Raw genomic sequence first — 20,900 nt, 5'->3', positions numbered from 1 at the left:
CCAGATATTCTATTAAAGTTCGCGAACCAACTATCGGAAAAGTATTTTAACAATCTTCTTTGTGCCAAGTTCGTAGCAAACTTGAAGAATATCTATCTCGGCAACTATAAGTAATTCTATCGGAGTTAGACGCTTCAGAACGTTTAAACTGTTCATTGAGAAAATGCTATTCAGCACACACCTGCTAGGTACGAGTGATTTTCAATTACGGGGCGGTAATTAGACGAGACAGGATTGAATAAATATTTATGGTGATCGTTAAGGCGAATGTTCGTTCATCGAATGAACGGACTGTGGGTTTTTGGATACATCTGTCTCCATAGAGCTGCCCTATTTCTGTCACGCGCGTGAATATCGAAATTGGGGACAATCTCGATCAACTAGAGACATTTGGCAACCGTGATTACTATCCTGATGAGGAAGATATTAGGAGGCTATAATTACAAATACGCGATAACCCTCGCTCCTGCAATGGGTATTGATCGATTCTGACCCCATGATTAATGGTCGCTGAGGACACGATAAGGGTAAATATTGTATGAACTAGACTGTACTTTCCTCTCTATCGAATGCCTCTGAGGTACAATTACGTTCTTTATATTTACCGAAACATTACCATAATTGGAGCCCGACTCTGGCCTTAGTTAACATTCTAAAACGTTTTACCCCTTTGCGTTTACACGCCGACAGATCGATCCGCGCCACAGAAATAATATTCGATTCTATTTAAACGGAGTCAAATAGGTGAAAGTTTAACGCTCAAATAGCGGAAAATCGATTGCCGACCGATTACCCGTTATCGTCGAGATCGAGGTTGTATCGGTGGAAACGATAACAATCTACGCGACACAGCTCGTTAAAGCAACAATGCGATCAGAAATAGTTACAGCAATTGTTACGATACTCGTGTTTAAAGCAACTTGAACGGTTTGTTGGGTCGTCGTTACCGTTAAGTAATCGATATCTGATACTTTGATGCTCGGTATGACTGCTATTGGCGATTTCCGAATCTAATATGACAATTCTTTTACGTCCCCGCTCGCTTTTCTATCGTAAAATTGTTTCATGTGTGTACGCGTCGAGAGGGAACCGTCGTAAACTTGACTTTCCGCGCGACTTCGTACACCGACCGAGCATATGCAACCGCTCTCAAGGAAGTCGTAACGCTTAACAGGAAACAGATGTATCGGCGACCGTACAACAGCAATAATATTCATGACGTTCAGATATGCTGGAATTTGATAGTCCGATTTGTCCGTTCGACCTGTACGCGATCCAACTTGTCAAAATTTTGTTTAGACGACTGCTGCGTCGTTACGTTGACAAAGACACATCGTTCCTCTTAAAAGGAAAAATGTTGTTGACCTTGCGTGGGCGGCATCATTCGGATATTAGACTCAGGGGAAAGGAATCCGTCGACGGTCCGAGCGAGCTCAATTGGCTAGAGCAGTCGTCCGGCAAACGAGAGATCCGAGTTAGAATTCCTGTTCGCTCGACTGTACGATTCGTTCTCTCCCTCTGCACTTTTCAAACTTCGACAATGGCCACCTTAAAAATACTTTCCGATCGAATTAATTATAAATATTTCATCCACATGGTACATTAGCTTCTAATTAGACGCAACGATCAATCGAACTTTTCACAAATCAGTTAAACAATTTATATTGATTAAATTCTTGGTAGCTTCCGATGTAAATAGGAAATATACACCGTAACAAATATGAAGGAAGAGAATCTTCAGTTCCAAACCTTTTAGAATAGTCTAACAACGCGTATTAAAAATAGTAAAACTTTAGACGCGTGTAGTTCCGAAACTATTTATGCTTTATTCAAAATTCAACCGCCGCTAGAAGGGGTAAACCTTCCTCTTTGAAATTGCTTTTTGGTTTTTGTCGATCGGACTTTTCGTTTTCGAGATATCGTAATTTATGTAAAGGGGTAATTTTTTCCAATTTGACTATCGCTGTCTTTGTCTGACGCGTCGCGCTGGACCTCTCTCTCTCTCTCGCGCACGTGACTGGTGACCGAGTGGTCGCGTGACCTAGTTACTACGAGTCACGTGCGGTCAACGACCTTGACAAGGCCGTAGTAAGAAAGTTCATTGATCTCGCGGATGTAAACAAAGGCTTCGGTCTCATCCGATCGACTTGAAATTAAAATCCTCATATCTCCGGAACTAATTGAGCTACCGACTCGCACGAGCGCTCATTTTAAAGGGCATTTTATCCTCTATCCGATCACCATAATTGCTTTTATAATTTATGCTTCCTTCTATGTTTATTTTAACATTTTCTTTAACAATATACACACAAAAAAGTTTCAGCAATTCCTATCGATTACAGGACTGGTGTGCGATATAATTGTTTATTTAATTCTACAGTTGTCTCGTAAAAGAGGAACACAGACTGGTAAAAAAGAATTAATCGTGAATCGAAATTCAATTGTCGGTTAGCTCGTCTCTGTGAATCATCATTCATGTCCTATGAATTATGAGTTATTCTGGCTTTTAGGTTACTTAAGAACCTTCCTAATGCTTGCTCTATCCTATCAGTCCCTCTTCTACTTCTAAAATCCCTAAAACCGATTATGTACATTTCCTCGATGCAGAGTAGGAATGCTCTTGTATGTACATCGACGTTCACAAACTCGAGCAGAGTGCCAGTTCATTGCTATAGGAGAAACTCGGTTAATTTCATGCTACGACGAATTCTGTGACAATTTAAATAATACTCGCGTACATTCGGGAGCAATCTTGTAGCAATTACCAACGAAAATATTAATCTATAATAGTCTCTGGTCGAATATAACATATCGAAATTTGTTGTTACGGAGATATATACGAAATTATTAAAGCTAGAATGTTGGCAAAATTTCGGATATTTTATTTGGGAAAATAGTATCGGTTACACGCGGTGTGGAAAGAACAGAGGATATTCCGGATGGAATGTCGGGGCAAATGGAACACCCCGTACATCAGAGAGGTGCGTATACCGAATGGTGGCGTACATTTCCGTCACGTGCGCGCACATTTCAGCCAGGAGCGTGCAAGGTAAGGTATCGCGATGATTATCAGTCGGGGTGGGTCCTGACGGACAATAAAATCTATCACCTAATGGCACGGCGCGGCGCTTATCAACGCCGCGAAATTACCGGCGAGCACGCACTGACAGTGACAGTGGTTTGCAGCGCGTTCTGCCCCTTAATAATGGCCACTCTTCCAAATGACGACCGACGCTGCCCTACCTGACATTAATTATAATTACGAGCATGAAAGCGTCACGTAATACACCGATAAAGTAATAAGCTCGAGAGAGAGCGGCTCGTACGAGCCAGAGGTTTTCGTGTCCGCGCGTTCCCTGCCGCACGAAACGGTACTGTTATCATTATTAGTTTGATAAGCACCAACGACGACAGTGATAACGATAATTAAGTGATTACTTCCGAAATCCTAGGCTTCCCGCGCAAAGCTGGCATACTCTACCCGCGATTACGGTTTACAGGATAATTCACTCGAGAGCTGTTAACTTAAATAATCGAATAATAAACTGCGTCGGTATTTCCTGAAAGATCCTTTCGAACAAGCTACGCCAACGAGTTTGGAAAATTACTTTTCTTACTAAATATTTCAAGATCCTATGTTAAGAAAACTTGGCCTGTATCGCTGTCGGTGGACGAGAACTATGAACTTTTCAAACCACCCACGTACTTGATTTGTATTGTGACTTGTACCTATTGTCATTCCAAAATCGATTTACTTGCATCAACTTCCACGTTGTTGGAACAACACGCTTCGTATTCCTTAGAAAACTTCAATCGTACACAAGGCCTACGAAATTATTAACCCGTGTCTTGCACATTTCTCTATCGAGCGATTCATTCAGGTAAATAACCTTAGGACGACACGACGATAAAAAGCACTGTTTCCTGCGTTAGCGTCGACGAAGCGGAACAAGATACGCTAATCGCGTTACTTTGAGATGTCACAAAAGGGAGATCAATCGTTCCTATCGCCTTCCCCTCCCCCTTCCTCGGTCTCTGTTTCGTTTGTTTCGTTCTGAAACGATGAATTTCAACGTGCATACCTCGGTCATTCGAGCAAAGCAAGCAAGAGTCAGCCATGTCGCCGACACGCCATAAAGGCTGGACTGCTCGCCGGGAAAATCACATTAGTGATGTTTCGGTAATCGCTTTTATATCCGCCGTTGGTGATTGACAGCGCCGACACAATCAGTTTTCCCTGTCGCGTTACGCCACGGGAAACGCAACTCCCGTGTGCCTGTGAAAGAGAAAATCGGTCCCCGCTTTACTTTCGTGTTCGCTGGTCCGACCACCGTCACGATACTCGAGTCTCCGATTCTGTACCGTTCGACCAACGATTCGCGACTAGATCCCAGACAGTGTGCCCCGATCGTTCGATCAAACGCTTATCAAAATTTATTTTACCGCCACGATAACTCCTACGATTTAAATTCCATTGTCGATAATTTTTATTTTGCATTTGCGATCACGTAATGCGAGACTCTCGGCGTTGGTCCATCTCTGTTCAGTCTATTCCGTAGCGTTGAGGAGTGCCCAAGCGCTATTGAGCTTCTAACCTCCTTGATCCGGAGATCACCAACGAGATATACCCCCCGGCGTACCACTACCAGGGAGTATTGAATTCGGAATAACTAGCCCTCTCGTCGTTATCCGAGTCATAAAGGAACGGGTCCAGAAGTCCCGGCAGACTCTAGTTTCTAGTTGGCATAAGGAACTTTTCTCCTGGGACCTTTTTGCTCCTGGAATCTAATCCAAGTCCTTCGGAGATAAAACTCGGGAACTTTTCGTGTATCCCCGTTCGTTTTATACGTTAAACGTCGAGTGCGTGACTCAGTCTCGGATCATCGTATTCCTATCCGTATTTTAACATACTATTACGCGTAAAGAAGTTATATAGTAATAGTTCCCTTCAAGAGTAATTTCCTCAATGGGAATGTCCCGTATGGCCTTTGTCGCATTTATGCAAAGGAAACAATATGTTTAATTCAGTGTCTTTTATCGCTTCTGTAAGAAACACACGAGCGTGTATATTTAATGTACTCTATATCCCTCATCTTCCCCCGTATTTCGCTTACTATAGTCTACGGATATTTATGCATTTATAGGAAAATTGTCAAGAAATCATCCCCTAAAAGAATTACTGTTACGACAGGTGAACATCCTGCATAAATTTTCGTGGGTAAAATTAATTTCCACGAAGATAACGGTGTTGTGTGACAGACTGCAGTTTGCTTTGAACTCGCGGCGCATGGTCAGAGACGTGCACTTGGTGGGCTCGCTATCCTTTCACGATAACCGTCCGCTGTTATCTCCTTTATAGAGAGGCCTTCATTGACGGGTAATTGAAGTGCAGATGACAGGCGGCGAGGGATCCACGTCGGCGAAATTACGTTAGCCAAGTTTCAACAATCGCATTTTTACCCGACCCCGGTGATCGACGACGCCATGCAATCGGCTTTTCACAGTCCCGTTGAAAAAATTACAGTGGAAACCTTTCCAATCTACATTATTTCGCACAAAACACCTTATTTGTTTGGCGAGGACAAATATTATGATTAACGACCATTCCTCGTTTCCCCGGACGTTTTCTAGTCGTTAAGACTTATTTTTCTTGTCGTACAGTTTACTTGTACCTCGATAAGACACGGTTTTGTCTTTCGTAGGATTTGACCCAGATCCGCGAGCATGCATTAAGCTCGATCGAATCTGGTACGATCAGTTTCCAATTATTTCTAATCGATAATAAGCGATCTGCGTTTCACCGATTTTCAACTTGGTCGCGGATATTACATTTCGCTGGTTGCATCGCGATTACCTGTCGTTCGTCGTATGTAAATAATAATAATATCCGTGTGATCAGTGCGTCTCGCTATCAATCCATTATATCAAGCCAGCCATTCGCTAATGCACAGCGCACCGGGCCGCGAAGCAGACGGCAGGAAAATCGCATTAGCGAAGTTTCGATAATCGCTTTTATATATCCGCCAGTGGTGATTTACGGCACGGGAGCAGAATCGGCTTTCACGCTTCTTCGTCCTGGCAGCAGCCTTCCGGCCGATCGGGAGGAAAAGACGGTCAGGAGTAGATCGATCCGAGGCGACGACGATCGCACGCGTAACGATCTACCACCCACCTGTCCCGCCATTTCATAAACAGTGTTTTCTACCGGGCCACTGGTTGACATACTTTTACCTCCAACGATCAAACGATTCCGATCGATGAACCGATCAAAATCGGTATACATTATAATAAACTTTGATCCATATTCAAAAATCGCCAGATATTATTTAAGAATGTAAACCAAGCGAGTGTGTCTCGTCTATTTTCGATAAAAGATCCGCAAACAGCTATTGTAATCGAATGTAAATAAAGGATAGCACTCGATATCTGGTTCGGTTAGGCGAGTGCAGAAGCGGAGCACAATACCCGGTGAATTTAATAAGATCGTGCACCTTACTCATTCTCGGTCCACGCCATATTCGCCTAGCGTCGACGTATAATCGAAATGTGGATGATAAAATGAAAGATGAGAGAAATCTGGGCCACGCGGGAAATTGCGATAAAAATCCTGTGTTCGTCGAATATCACCTAGTCACGCGCGAAATACTATTGATCCCTCGAAAGTTCAAGACTTAAGCTTCTCATTCAATTTTTCGCGAGCATCGAACGACGCTTATCAATAGTTTTCATAAAGAACCTGCGTGAAATTTAAATTCTACCGCTTTCGGTATATTTGACACCTCTGTTGCTTTTAATTCTTTTTTCCTTTCCATCCGCGCGGAAAGTTAATATTGGGCGTAAATTGCGCGCCTGTCTATCAAGCATGAAATTTATTAAAAATTTCCGATTTCAACGCGTATATGTCTCTAGTTTCCAAAGCACTGCGATCAAATATTTATTGAAATTTTTATTCGAGCACGATGTAAAAATTATTCCGTTAATTGTCAAAATAGAATGTTTGAGCAAACCTTGTACACAACGAAGTGACTTTGTTCCGTGTTTTTCAAATTGCACGCCGACAAATATTTGTCGGCGATTCCCCGAATCGGTGACATTAATTTCAACGTTTCTCGGAAATGATTGCGAAATAATTCTTGCCGAACCATTGACGATATTTTTACCGAAGGATGAAAATACAAAAAATATATAAAAACTGTTGGTTTGCATACACATATTGCTGTCGCGCATCGCTTTGACGTGCAACCTCTTTTTTCACAGCTGTTGGCCGCTCGAGTTGAAAAAACATGAACAGTGACGGAGATGATTCTGTTTCATCTATTCGGAATGAAATATTCATATTTAACCGAGCCCTACTGTACGCGTTAAAACTTTCAATTAGTATTAATTCGTTCGAATAAACTCGTGTATATTCTGCTGGTTTTACCGAGAACAGGACACTGAACGACAACGGTGTCGATTAAGACTATTTACAGAGGATTGTTTATAGTAAGGTTGCAGGGAACGCGATGGGAAAAGTTCCGGAGAAGGAAACATAACATAAATCGAGTCGAATTTTACGAGGTCGTTCGCTTCGTTGTCTCTGGTTTCCTGTATACCTGCACACGACGGGTTTTGCAAAACTATAGCGCAGCGAGCTGCGAGTTGGCCGTAACCGCGGGCACGATTATACACCTGCGAGGTCGGGGCGCAGACATTGATTGCAGCGTTTGAGAAAGGTCACCAAGGGCGACAGGAGGCGGTAAATTTTCGATCGTACGCGTCCCTTTGAAGGGGAGATAAGATAAAAGAAGGGTTCCGGAGTATCTCGTGAAAATTAGGCGATTCTCCGTTAACGCGGTACTTTGCCACCGATTCGAAAGTTCGACCTTAACCTTCCCGAATCTGGTTTCACCGAGATTAACGACGTCTCCCTTTAAGCTGGAAATCCTCGCCAAGAAAAGGCCGATAATACAGGCCGAGTAGCAAAAAAGCTATTAACTTGTTCGGAACGCAGCCAAACCCGGGGTGGCTTTCGCGAGCTATTGGCCGTTGACGCGATGACAAACGACGGATCAGGGTCGATAAGGACCCTCGAAACTAGGCGACTAGATTAAAAACGTAACCGAGGATGAATGGCGCCCGAGGGCGTTGGATGTCGCGGGTGAAATCTTGGAGGAACGAAGGGGGTGTAGCGATAATCGAGCGTGGCAGGGTGTTCCAGAAAACGAGTATCAGGAAGAGCCACTGCTAGGTGCATCCGGTGCAAGCGGAATAAAATTACCAGCACGCGAAACACGGCTGAGATAGAAACACACGGGGGTAGCTTCGATGCCAGCCGCGTACGGAGCATCTCCACGGAATCGATGAAGGGTCCAAGCGAACTCGAAAGCCACTGTTGGCGAAGAGAAAGGAAAGCAGGCGAGATAAATCTGTTTCCAGGCGAAGATCATCGAAATTCTAGAGACGTAGCGCAGAGAGAGCGAGGGTAGCTAGGGTAGCGAGCACGTAGGGGAGGCGAAACCGAAAGCAGATGGGGATTGATTGGCTCGTGTCTTCGCCCGGTAGTGCAAAGGCAGCTTCCCCGAATCCCCGAGTACAAAGGGTCTTATGCACGCGTACACGCAATCACGCGCACGTCGAACAGCCAGAGTTCGTGCGCAGAGTTCGAGTCAACGCAGGCAAACACACGCGTCGCCTCCGCTTCTCCTGTCAACCAACAACGCACGTGTGTCTCTCGATCACGCGTGTACACTGAGCTCTGAAATCAAACTCTCGCTTTTCTTTTCTTCGAATTTCTAAGACCCTGAAGGGGTTCATTCGATATCATATCCCATATTCCCTTTACGCGTCCATTAAAAAAAAAAGCAACGATATCGGAATTAAGCCAGCGTGGAAACCCAGGCGCTTTTTATCTATTGGGTAAAAGTAAACGAGTTATTCAGCGTGGAGGTTTTAAGTGCCCCGGCGTGCACCAGCAAGGCACGTACAAAAGTACACAGCGCGAGTACAGGAAGGCTAACACGAGTCCCGTTTCCATCAGGCACAGCCATGAAATGGCGTACAGATATCGCGTATACGCAGTCACTAATTCACGCGCACACGCTCGCGTAGATATACACCGAGCAGCGTACGAGACAAACTACGGGCGCATAGATCATAGAGACACATGTGTGCCGGGGCTAGCACGCACACAACGCAATCATATATCAACCGTGTGAGGACATACGCGATAAACCGGACCGCACGTACACGGTGCACGCTCGCGCGCTTACCAACTACACGAAACCCACACGACCGCAATATGAACGCGAACACCCGGGCTATCGCGTTACGGGTATTATTTTCCACTAATCAGAACGGCCAAGAGCGCAAGCGACGACGAAGAAAACCGAGTCGAAAGAATTTGGCGATTTTAATTCGATGTTTTGAGCGAGCCGTATGATGAACGAGCAGAGGGGAGGCTCGCGGGTCGGTCTGATTGCGGACCTGCTGGCCACCACGCCCTGACCCAGGCGATTTTCAAGATATCCGACACACGAGCCGCGTTAGGGTCGCTAGACGTGGGGTCAACCAACTCGACCCCTCGTCGGTGCCGGCCGTTCCTTTCTGCGTCGCCACGATACGCGCCGAAACTTTCCTGTGTCGTGTACTTAAATAGCCGGCCCGGGATCAGAATAGAAACTCACCCGTGTCGAGGCTGTTAGCGAATCGGCTGGCGAATGCTGTTGCGATGAGCTGCGGTGATTCATCTGAAACAAAACCAAACGGGTGCTCTCGTTAGATCGATCTCGAGAAAACAGGGGTGCATCGAACGAGGGCCACGACGAGCAAAACGCACGAGACGAAATCTCATTTCGAATTGCTTTCCCATGCAACGTAACGCGTAAATGTCTGCCCTGTGCTCGTCGCTTAATTAGTTCGCCGTTAATTCTACGTTTCGGTTAAGGAAAAATTTGTCAATTAAATACGGACGTCAAACATACTGCTCTTGGTGCGAGCAATAAAGGCTTTAATTGGTAACGTTTTCCCTCGCAAATTGTCGACATTGGAAATATGCAATATTACGCTCGCGCGTATCGAACGCAAATTCTAATTATGATATTTAGGCGTGCAGATATAATGAAACTAAAATTTTAAGTACATTGTCATTTCGGTGAACACGGTGCATGGTTTTCTTTTAAAGCAAGTTGATATGATTCTATCAAACATTTTAATAGAATATGTAGGTAAAATATTGCTTAACGCGAACAGAAAATATCTCGTTATACCGCGTGATAGTTATCTCAGGAAACAGACTTAAAATTCATCTGTTTTTATAAGCCGTCCGGGTGGTGTATCCCCTTAAGAAATACAGCGTTTCCCAGTGGAGGTACGGAGCATATGGCCCTCGTTAAAAATTACTACTTTGTACCAACGGATAACAATAAAAATTGCTCGATAAGTGTAACCAAGGAAATACGATCTCGCTGCCGCTTGCGTAAAACTAAATTCTATCACGGTTGTTACGAACTTTATCGAGAGAGAGGGAGAAGAACTCGAAGAAGAAGGAATTGCTCCGTTAAAGATTTAAGATTCCCGCTACAAGAAAGTTTAGCGAACGCGACTACTTTAAAGAGCTGAACGCGAAATCACCGCGATGCATAAAACATCGTCGACAATTATTCTTATTACATGCTATAATATTGTCGCTTCTTGCTCGTCTGGTTCCCTGATTCGAGGCTCGAATTCCCGAGCAAAGAAACAGTCAAATTTCCACGCGTAGTCTAATCGACGCTGGGTCTCTGAAGAAAATCTGGAATAATCTGGTGAAAACTCGGGAAAAGGACCGGAAGAAAAACGAAGAGGAAAGCACACGGATGACAGCTGTACTAAACTTTGTTCCTTGCCCTCGCTTATTTATTGTTTCAAACTGAGAACAGGGATCAAAAGTTTCTTAAGCTTCCTCGAACATCTGTAGCGAACAAAGATTGAATTTCAATGGTCGAGCCGAAGGAAATTTTTTCCAAGTTTGAAAGCGAGTCGAGGCCCGGACTATCGATCAACCTGCCTTCTATTTTAATACCAATGAAAAGGTACTCTTTCGAGTCGTTAAAATAGCACGACATTCGTGACCCGATGTCGTGATATCGAATACCGAATGTTTTCCAAAACACCTGTGTCGGACGTTTAATAGGAATTTATAGAGAATAAACGAAAGTCGATAGTTTTCGTCAACGATCCGCTTACTCCGGAATTTTTAGAATTTTTCTATGAAAGACTGTTGGAAGTAGGACGTTTAAGTATCAAGATGGGACGTGGGCCACAAACATCCGAAAGTAGGACAGGTCGGAACCCTAAACATGAAGCATAAAACGTTGATACCAAACAGCTGAGTGGAAGCAGTTACGCTAGGTCAGTTTCCAGCGAGAATTATACAAGTATAAAACTGACTGTAACTTGGAAGGAACGCGTTTTGCGGGAAACCTAAACGCGATAAAAGTTTATTTCTATCTTATCCGTAAACCCTGGACATTGTTTCGTTAGAAACATTTGGCTACTAAAAAAGGATAAGAAATATTGTCGTTTCTAACCGATCAGCGTTTATTCGAACAGTTAACGACTAAAGAAAAATAGAGGTATTATTCGAAATGACCACCTTTTGCAGTAATGCTGGCTTGCAAACGACATGACCAATGGCTATCGCGGCAAATACGGTCTCCACGATTATTTCAGAAGCTGGTTTTGTCAGGGCGTTATTCAGGCTATTCAAATTTCTATGACAAGTTTCTATGCCAAATTCTTCGACTCTGATCACAGTTTATAATCGTTTTTTTATACGATCCACGAAGCTGTTACCGTCGCGGTTTAAATTTTATACGAAGAACCCTCCTACGCTGGTTGCAGCACAATTTCCCAACCATCCTGAATTTCGATTCAAGGGATCTGTGTCCACGTCGAACAATCTGAACCACACTATTGATTATTACACCGCAAATTGAAATATTCTCATCTACTATTGCGTTGTAGAGGCTAGATGTCGCCATACAGTCGATATAATAGATCGATGGTAGCTGATATCGGTACTGTTGCACGCGTATCGGCTGTCATCCACGCGGTTGCCAAGCCCGCCAACGGGAGAATCAGGAATCCCCCGTTTACCAAAGTCATTGCTCATTGTACGGGAAGATTTCGCGTCGACGGTGGAATTCGGTTGCAAAGAAAGCACCGCGACGACGACGACATCGCCGGTGCAGCCGATGTAATCGACGGGAGTCGTACTCTGCTTGGAGAGTTCGGAATAGTTGTCGAAGAAACCTGCAAAACTGACACTACCGCAGGTATGTGTAGAAGCAAACTGCCTGCAGAGAAACCGACAACTACGGCGAACCGGAAAGGGGGAACCGTCGTTTCGCCGGTTTTGTACACACCGTTAATTCGATAGCTACGTCACGGACGTCAAGAATGTTCCGGGATTCTATTCCAAGTATTCGTTCTATAGGATGAGAGGAGCCGTGGCGGTGACCGCGATCTGAGAATTTTTGGTGCGGCCAGCACCCGTGACTGGCATCCAATCGATTCCGATTCCCGTGAATTTACCAAACCTCATCGACTATTAGCGTCCATTCGTTGCCAGCGAACCGCTCCGAAAGATTGAACGGGGAACGTAGCCGATGCTTGTCCCGAAAGCGCATTACTCGCGTGTCCCGGAAATGTTTTGATCACTGAACCAGTTTCAATACACGAATCCTCATGAAAATTACACGACAGATCGATTCCAACGATGCCCTTAACCGAAATATTACATTTCCACCTTTCTTTCTATCCCATTTCGGCCCACTGCTCTTTCACGTTACGCGTTGCGTTCGAAAATGCAAAGAAAATAAATAAATAATATGTACCGATACGTATCGATTATATTTTTCACTTTATTTTGAAGTTGCCGGGCTACCTGTGGTTTATATACGAACACGTGTCCGTAAAATTTGCAGCAATTTAACAAAGGAGTTGCACGGAAATTATTATACGCGTATGTGAAACTAGTCCAAAACAAATGAACGGTATGTAATTCGTTCGCCAAAGAGAACTTCAGCCTTTGGTATTTTCATTCTACGTGCATGGTTCGAGTGTTTCGTGCAATTTGCGCATTTCGCATAGACTCGAAGCCGGGAACCTGACAGAGAGTAAGTAGATGCTAGGAAAAAGTAAATTCAAGAAAGATTTCCGAGAGAAATGGGTTTACTAGTCGATGTTTCAAAACTTGAATTCGATACGGTTAGATTGGGGGGGGGGGGGAACAGAACCGAGTTTTCCATAACTTTTCAATGGCTATAGACGCGAAAACGGTATGAAAAAAAGCAGAAGAGGAAGGGTATATCGAACCGGTGGCAAGAAATCAATTAACCAGGAATGAAAACACTCAAGTTCAGGAGATTCCCGTAAATTGTATGTTTTCTTAGCGTAACTCGAGCAAGAGGGTGGAAAATAACGAGAATCCTCTTCCTTCTGTTTTACGTATCTCTGCACCTAAGGTTTCTAGGATAATCTGCTGCTGCTAGATTACGTTTCGAGCCCCTCCATTGTATTCCGAATCACGCAATGAACACGTTCCTTCTACGAAAATCAACGAAACGCATTGTAAAGACGAATGCTCCGATTTCATCGTGATTTATATCGTATTTCGCAATTTCGAATCATTTCAAATGATCGAAAAGAACGGAACTTGAACGTCGTGTTCCAAGCGAGAATCGTGACTTAAGTTTTGTCCACCGTCGACTCTGGAACCCAACGATCCGACGATGACATTTTCTGCTTCAACTATCGTTGAGCTAGAGGAAATTAGGCAAATTAATATATACCGGCAGATTAGCGTTCTTAAGAAGATCAACAGCCACGGAATAAGACCGCGAGACCCGTTGCATTGCGGAACTGCAAGTTTCAGGTGTCACGCAAATGAACTTATTTGCGAGCGAGTTTACTCCCGTTAAATTATATCGTTCGTATTTAAATCGTTCCCCCCGGAGCAAATTACCCGTAAATTCGTTCCAACAAATTTCTTGCGTTTCGAGTTTCGAAAAATACCACGAAAATAAATGTACAATTTATATTTAAACTGTATATTCGGAATCGCTCTGTAAAACGATTTAAATTTCGCACGAGCTACAGTAGATTGCGATGTTTGGCTAACAATGCCTGGAACATAACGATCAAGAATAGTTTCCAGCAAGTTGCAATCAGTCGATTTAACGTTCAGTCGGCATTTCTGTTACAGGTGCTGCAAACTACGTGTAACCGAACTTAACCCAGTTTGACGTTGTGAAATTCATGCCTTCGAACAACTTGGTTCGGAGCGCAACAAAATAACTCGTGAACAACGAAGATCGAAAGAACGCGACGACGAAGATCATCCCGATGTAATTCGAGTACGAAACTAGAGGATAACGGAGACTGGTCCCTCGCTTCCGGCTACTATCCATGATCTATCTCGATACGTTTCGAGGAGAATCCATAGTTAAGGGGTCGTGCCGATGGACAATTGCTTTGTTTTCCAGCGAGTGTCTACTGCGACCAAACTAAGGTAACCGTAATAAGATTAAATTCGATGGAAGTTTCTATTCTCCGTAGAATACAACTCCTCGTTGGCTGACCAGTACGCTCCGAATCCACTTTGAGTTGTTCCCCAAACTTTCCATCCCCGCGGTCGATCATTTTTCGAAACATTACCTGTTTCGACTAAATACATAGTACACCGATGTATTAGAAATAAAAAGGAAATCGTTCCGTCTGTTCAAAGTACCGTAAACTTGATTCTCTTTTCTTATTTATGACATTGCCTTTTCCGATGTTCGATATATCACGGACACGGCCCTACCCTGCAACAGATCCACGCTCATAAATCCACCGGGAACAACTGTTTTGCACTTCCCTATAAATCCCAACCCCGACGAAAACAAACGGACAAGCATCGTACGGGGGCGCGAAATTTCAATTTCTTACCGGTATAATTGCGCGTGCATTTATCGCGCCGGGGTAAAATCTCGTAAAGAAGCCCCGGGAATCGTGGAAAAGATCGAGAGAATTTCAGCTGCGGAAGAATTCAGTACGGCCGTAGATACAGAGGGTGTAACACGGAGGGCAACGTTGGGGCCCAACGTTTCCGCCGCATGTATTTCGATACGTTACCGTTTCTAGAAGAACCTATAGCCGTGGGGTCGAGCTGGGAGACGATTGCTTTGCACTTCTGTGCACGCCCCCGAGGCAATCGTAAGTTGAGATACCTACTCAGAGAGCCACCCCTCTTCGTTCTCTAGTTTCTTCTCTCGCTCTGTCACTCTGCATCTCCTTCACGCCCCCTACGTTTCTCTCCCTCTCTCTCTATCTATCTCGTTCTTTCCCTCCCGACCGTACCAACGTTCCTTATCCTTTTCCAGGAGCAGGTCGTGCTTCTCTCCTGGCGACGCTCGAGTCTGCAACCCCGAATGCAACCGGCACCGCGAACCGAAGGAGTTCGTGTTGGTGTAAGACTCGCTAAGAGGGAGGGCCAGACCGAGAGATCGATCGCTCGAACGTGCTTTCGGCATCCTCGAATATTACCCTCTACCTATAACCGACCTATATCGCTCGTGAGTGCACGTAATACCGTTGCCCGGGTGCGTATAGATATGTATTTACGGAGGCTTGAATATTGGACATATTGATGCTTATGTGCCCAGACCGCGATCTTATATAATATACATATTATGCATAATATGTAATAAATGTATATACGTAAGTGGGTTACTATGTTAACGCGTGTGTATACACATATAAATGGATTTTAGGGCGCGGGGATGCACCAGTCGAGCATGGTAATAAGTCTCGCGCACGAACCGTAGAGAGATTTCAACTTACCTCCCACCAAACCACCCGATATAACGATTATGCGTTTACACGTTCGAGACCCATAAACCTTCCCTAACGATTCCGTGTCCTCTTATCGAAATTTCTTTCGCGTCTTGGATCCCGATAGAATCGGTAAAATAGTTGTATAATGGGGAACCTCGGGGAAAAAGAAGCAAAGGAGGAGGCGAAGACGCTGGAGGGAGGGTGGGTATTGTTGAGCGACAATGGATACGATTCGCGGGCCATCTGTCCGCCGGTGGTACGAAAATTGTGCGGAAAATCGAAAGCTTCTTCGCGGGTGGCATCTGGTGCATTACATCCCCGACGCTATCGCGAGTGCAACCCTCCGATATCGCGGGCCGCAACTTTAGGGAAAAGAATTTTCGTTTAGCGCGGCGGAGAAAGTCTTCCGGTAGATTCGAGCGGAAAATTGGAAAATGGTTTATCGCGGGGTTCGATGCATTTTTCCGAACGCGGCCGCCAGATTTCGCCCGGGCTCGATACGCGTTCTGACGCGTTTTAATAAAATCCCACCCCCCGCCCCCCTCTGCGTTTCGATTCTAAGCCGCGAGGCGCACTAAAAACTAAATCGCTGTGAACGAGAATCCATCTATAATTGATTAATTTTTCCAGGAAAAGTCACCGGCTGGAAGTTTCTGCCGTCGGGGTGAATTATAGATAAGGCAAGGGCGCTACGGTTAATTTCCATGTAAATTCGTAACGGTCCGCGGCCGGATGTGCCCCCGGAAAGAGTAACCGGATCTTTTTTCTCGCGGATAACCCATTTACTTTTGGCGAAACGATTTCGCCCGTTCAGCTGTGCGCTGAAGGACACTTTGCTCCGGTTTTCCAAGCCCCCGTGTAGCGACGCCGGTGGCTACGCTTAGCTCGAGCTAAGCTGCCAGCTCCTAGCAGTCGGAGCAGTAACTCGGATTGCCACGATAATTGACTTTTTCAACTCTTCCCGATTTTTTGTCATTTCTCTTCTCGCCAACCGAGGAACGGTAACCGTCTACTACTTCTTCCGCTTCTTCTTACCCGTTCTTACCGCGTCTCGCTACCCGGCCAGAACTTTATTTTCCCTCCGCGTTGGCTCAAGGATCCCTGGCGCCGCGTTTTTCAAGTAAATAAAACTTTCCGCTAACTCGCCCCTCTTTCTGTTTGAATCCCTGAGTACCGATGACAGACACCGTGAATACGCAAGAACCCCTACGTACCGGCGAGATATCCGACGCCTGTGTGCGGACCTAAGTGCCGCCACCGACGCCCCGCTTGGTATATCAAAATAGGGGAAACCGTCATGAATAATTCCTCTCTCCCCGACGTATTCCACACGATGACGCAAAGGAAACATCGGTTCGATGATTTTCCCAAAAATACCGAACAGTCGACGCGTTTCCATTCGACGAGACGATAAGCCTGTCGGGGAAGTAAACCTTGAATGGTTCTTGTTTTATATTAAAAGAAATCCCTTGCTCGTAACTCGGAGAACGTACTATCGAACGAGTAATGGTGAAAATTAAAAGCTCCCCAAGGGAATCAAAGTAATCCGCGGCAAGCGCCTTTTACAAGCGTCTGATAATACGCTTACAGTCAGTAAAACAGAAACTGTTCGTGTTGTCGCTAGAAAGCCGGGGGCGTCGAAAAGTGGCGAAAAAGGAACGCGTGCGTGCCAATTCCATATCGAGTAGCGAAGGATCATTCGGGTATTAAGGCTGATCCGTATTCGTCGTCACGGCGCGTTTATTCGACGCTCTCGTAATCGAGTCGATAGCTACACGTGGGTGCTTCGTAACTCTTCATCAGGTTCCTCGAAGGATGAACGTCGATGCGTTTGCGCAGAAATTTCCAAACCAATTCCTAGCTTTCCTATCCGAATAAGAAAACCGTGACGTTTATGTAATTCGTAATACATTTGCCGGTCCGATACAGCGAGACTGGAAGTATCGAGCGACTCCGTAATATTTTGGTCGAGTCTAGTCACCGCATCGATAAATTCGTTTCGGTGGAGAATCTTAAATGAGCCCTGAAATAGTAGAGGCGGCGTCACGGGGCGAAATCTAAACTACGATCGTCGTGCGTTTCGAAATCACGGGAAACGGTTTTCAAGGGTCTCCAAAGTGTTAATTTAATTTGACCGGATGGATGCACTCTTCCGAGCAGGGAAACCGTGGCCAAGCAGAACACATGCAACCGCGAACTTCACCAGAACATCGGGCGATGCTTTGCTCCATTTAAATGCGAGCAAACGACCCCGGTAACCGTCGTTCAAGCTACTTCGACCATCTCGACCGAGAGCTATTTCGTGGATTGCTCCTCGGGGAACATAATCGAAGACTAACTCTTCGGAGCCGCCGGAGATACCGGAGTGCTTGTTTCCCCGAGTACATCAAACGCGTAACTGGATGTACAATCGTTTCATCCCGGGGTCGTTGCCCCGCAATTACGCGCAATCTCTTCTAAAAATAACACCGAATTTTTTATTTAGAAACCGATGCATCGATTGATCGTCGGACCATAAGTGCGTATCAGCGGGTGCGTGGGAGGCGCGGCTTCGGGTGTATCGATCCAAGGCAGTGAAAATAGAATTAACTTGTTGAATATGGAACGCTGCATTTTTAACTGGTTCAACGTCGATGCATCGACTTTTCCCAACTTTATCGATTAACTTTGGACGCCGAATAACAAATGCCCGAGTTTTTCTGTAAATATTCGTGCGGCGACTCGTCGAGAGACTTTCGAGCTCGCGATTTAATAAACGCGATCGCGAAAACGAACAGAACGTTGTTCGCGTTAAGGAATGGAAACAAAATACGAATCGGTGAATGGTCTCTTAATTATGCGGAATATTCGGGATATAGCTCGACGAGAGCCGCGAGCATTTTGAGCAAAGCAATTAAAACGATTAAAGCTCGAAAAAGGACCGAAAACGGGCTCAGAACGTGCACCCGTACGGGACTGAAACTAGAGGCGCACTTCAACTAGCTGTACCGAGGCGAAAAAATACAAAAAAATGGTACAAGTGCGGCTCTGAAATTCGTTCAACTAATTGGACCGTGACCCCAAAAACCCGACGCGTGAGAATTGCCTACCGTTTAAAATCTGCTGAGCGAACCGCGCAAGAAAACTCGAAAACGAGTGGCCATTTTCCGGGTCCCTCGCGGACCGATTGTTCGATGCACGCGATGTTTGCTCGCGAATCGACAGCACGAGAACCCGTTAATGCTTAAAGTGACGTGTATCCCCACGGCCGGAAACGGCGTAAAGTGTGTCGGGGGGTTGGTAATCGCGCGAATGTAAAATTAAACGGCACTGGTCGGACTGCATTACCGCAAACGTTGCACGAGATTCCGTGGAATTCATTTAATGATTGACTCGCAGCGTGACCAGGTCGCGGTGGCGAAATTCTGCTTGAAAACGCGGTCGTATGTCGCGCGCGTAACCGCGATAAACAATAATTAAAGGATGAAAAAGAACCGGTACGCGGCGTCCGTATAATAAAAAAAGACGCATTGCCAGGCGGCCCCGGTGTCCAATACGCGCGTATAAATTTTCCCCGGGAATATGTGTATTATTGCGGAGCCCGCGCTGAAGTTTGTTAAATTCGCCGTGATTTATCGCCAACGCGGGGGATAAAACACGTTCGACGATACAACGACAACGAGCATTCGTTGAACGCGACGCGCTCGGATTTACTAATACGCAACGCTCGCGTTTTTGTCCCTGACGGCGGCGAAGCTGCTTCGATCGCCGGCATACCTTTCGTTAAACGTGCACCGCGAACGGACCCAGCTCGCATGAATCAGTTCCGGACGATCATTGTAGCGAGCTCTTGGCAGTGATTCACCTTCTCCCGGGCTAACCCGTTGCGGTCCGCCCGAGGCTACAGACGCTTTACGCTCCTCCCAGAGTGGACGGTGAAGCAATCCTTAATGTCAGGGACGCACCACCGATCATACCATCCGTTCAGTGATTCTCATTACCAATCTCCGACAGGAGGAATTGATTTTTTTTATAATATACCCCGAGGAGGCTGGCTTTATCGAACCGACTCGCGAGGAAACAATGGAACAACTTCGACTATAGATCGATGACTTCCGTGCACTACGAAATCCGTTACATTGTTCGGTTTTCTACCAACGACAAAAATTCATTACGAGAATATGTTCCATTGCGTCGCGGATTTGCTGGAACACAGCAACGAGCTCGCGAAGAAAGGGACAAACTACACAACCATGGGTCGTTCTGTCAACGATCGATGACTTCCGTGTACCGTGAACTTCGTTACATCGTTCGCTTTGATAACGTACTTTTTCTCGAAATAACATTTCCCAGCCATCTCTTGAGTTTCTATATGAAATAACCTATTAACGGAGTGCGAGTCGCCAACAGTGGGGTACTGTACCGCGTCGGGGTCAAGTGTCAGGAAGTAATTGCGAAGCAACCGAGCTCGATCGTTACGTGCCAAGGCAGAAGTGAATCCTCCTTGGGAAAGATCGTTTATTTACTGTGAACGGAGCTTTATACGAGTCGGAGATTCCGGAGAGATCCGGTCCGTGGCACGCACGCACGCACAGGTCAGTCGACGACAACGACGGGAACAGGTTTCTGGATTCAAGATTCAGGATTTCGGGAAGGAGAGAAGGAGAGAAGGTGGTTCGAGGCGAGAGCCGACTGGATGCTGTTGGCCCAATGCGATAAGCAAGAGCGGCTCAGCCGGGAGTACCTATAGGTGGAACTATACGTGCAGGTTACACAGTGATTGGGGCGTTACTCGGCTCGCAGAAATCTCACGTGCAAGCACAATGCCTCTTTTGTCATTCTGAACTGGCGCGCGCCAGTTACTCGTGGGTGCTATGCCAGCCATGCAACGGCAGACGCCTTTTCTTACGGCTTTAAGGAATTTCCTTCCCGTTCGCTCCGAGCGCTCGCGGTCCTTTGTCGCTGATAGAATGACGAAGACGACGTCGATCGGCCCTTTACAGCATTTAAGGCGCAAAAGGTGTTTTCAGACGAGCGTCATCGTTAGAACGATTATTTATTGAAATACCCAGCCAATCTTC

The 20,900-nt window shown here is 45.6% G+C and overlaps 2 protein-coding genes across 2 annotated transcripts in view; both read right to left on the bottom strand.

Annotated features, from left to right (window-relative positions):
• Positions 1–20,900, bottom strand: part of LOC122402287 — a 684,713-nt gene that overhangs the window by 185,424 nt on the left and 478,389 nt on the right. The window lies entirely within an intron of this gene.
• Positions 1–20,900, bottom strand: part of LOC122402292 (insulin-like growth factor-binding protein complex acid labile subunit) — a 172,298-nt gene that overhangs the window by 111,840 nt on the left and 39,558 nt on the right. The window contains exon 2 of the mRNA XM_043404956.1: positions 9,666–9,728. Within this exon, the coding sequence (XP_043260891.1) occupies positions 9,666–9,728 (63 nt within the window). The remainder of the gene's footprint in view (positions 1–9,665; positions 9,729–20,900) is intronic.

Source organism: Colletes gigas, unplaced genomic scaffold (genome assembly GCF_013123115.1).
Source record: "Colletes gigas isolate AHSC1104 unplaced genomic scaffold, ASM1312311v1 Colletes_gigas_Sc00034, whole genome shotgun sequence".
Taxonomy (NCBI): Eukaryota; Metazoa; Arthropoda; class Insecta; order Hymenoptera; family Colletidae; genus Colletes; species Colletes gigas.
This window is presented reverse-complemented; position numbering and strand designations above follow the sequence as displayed.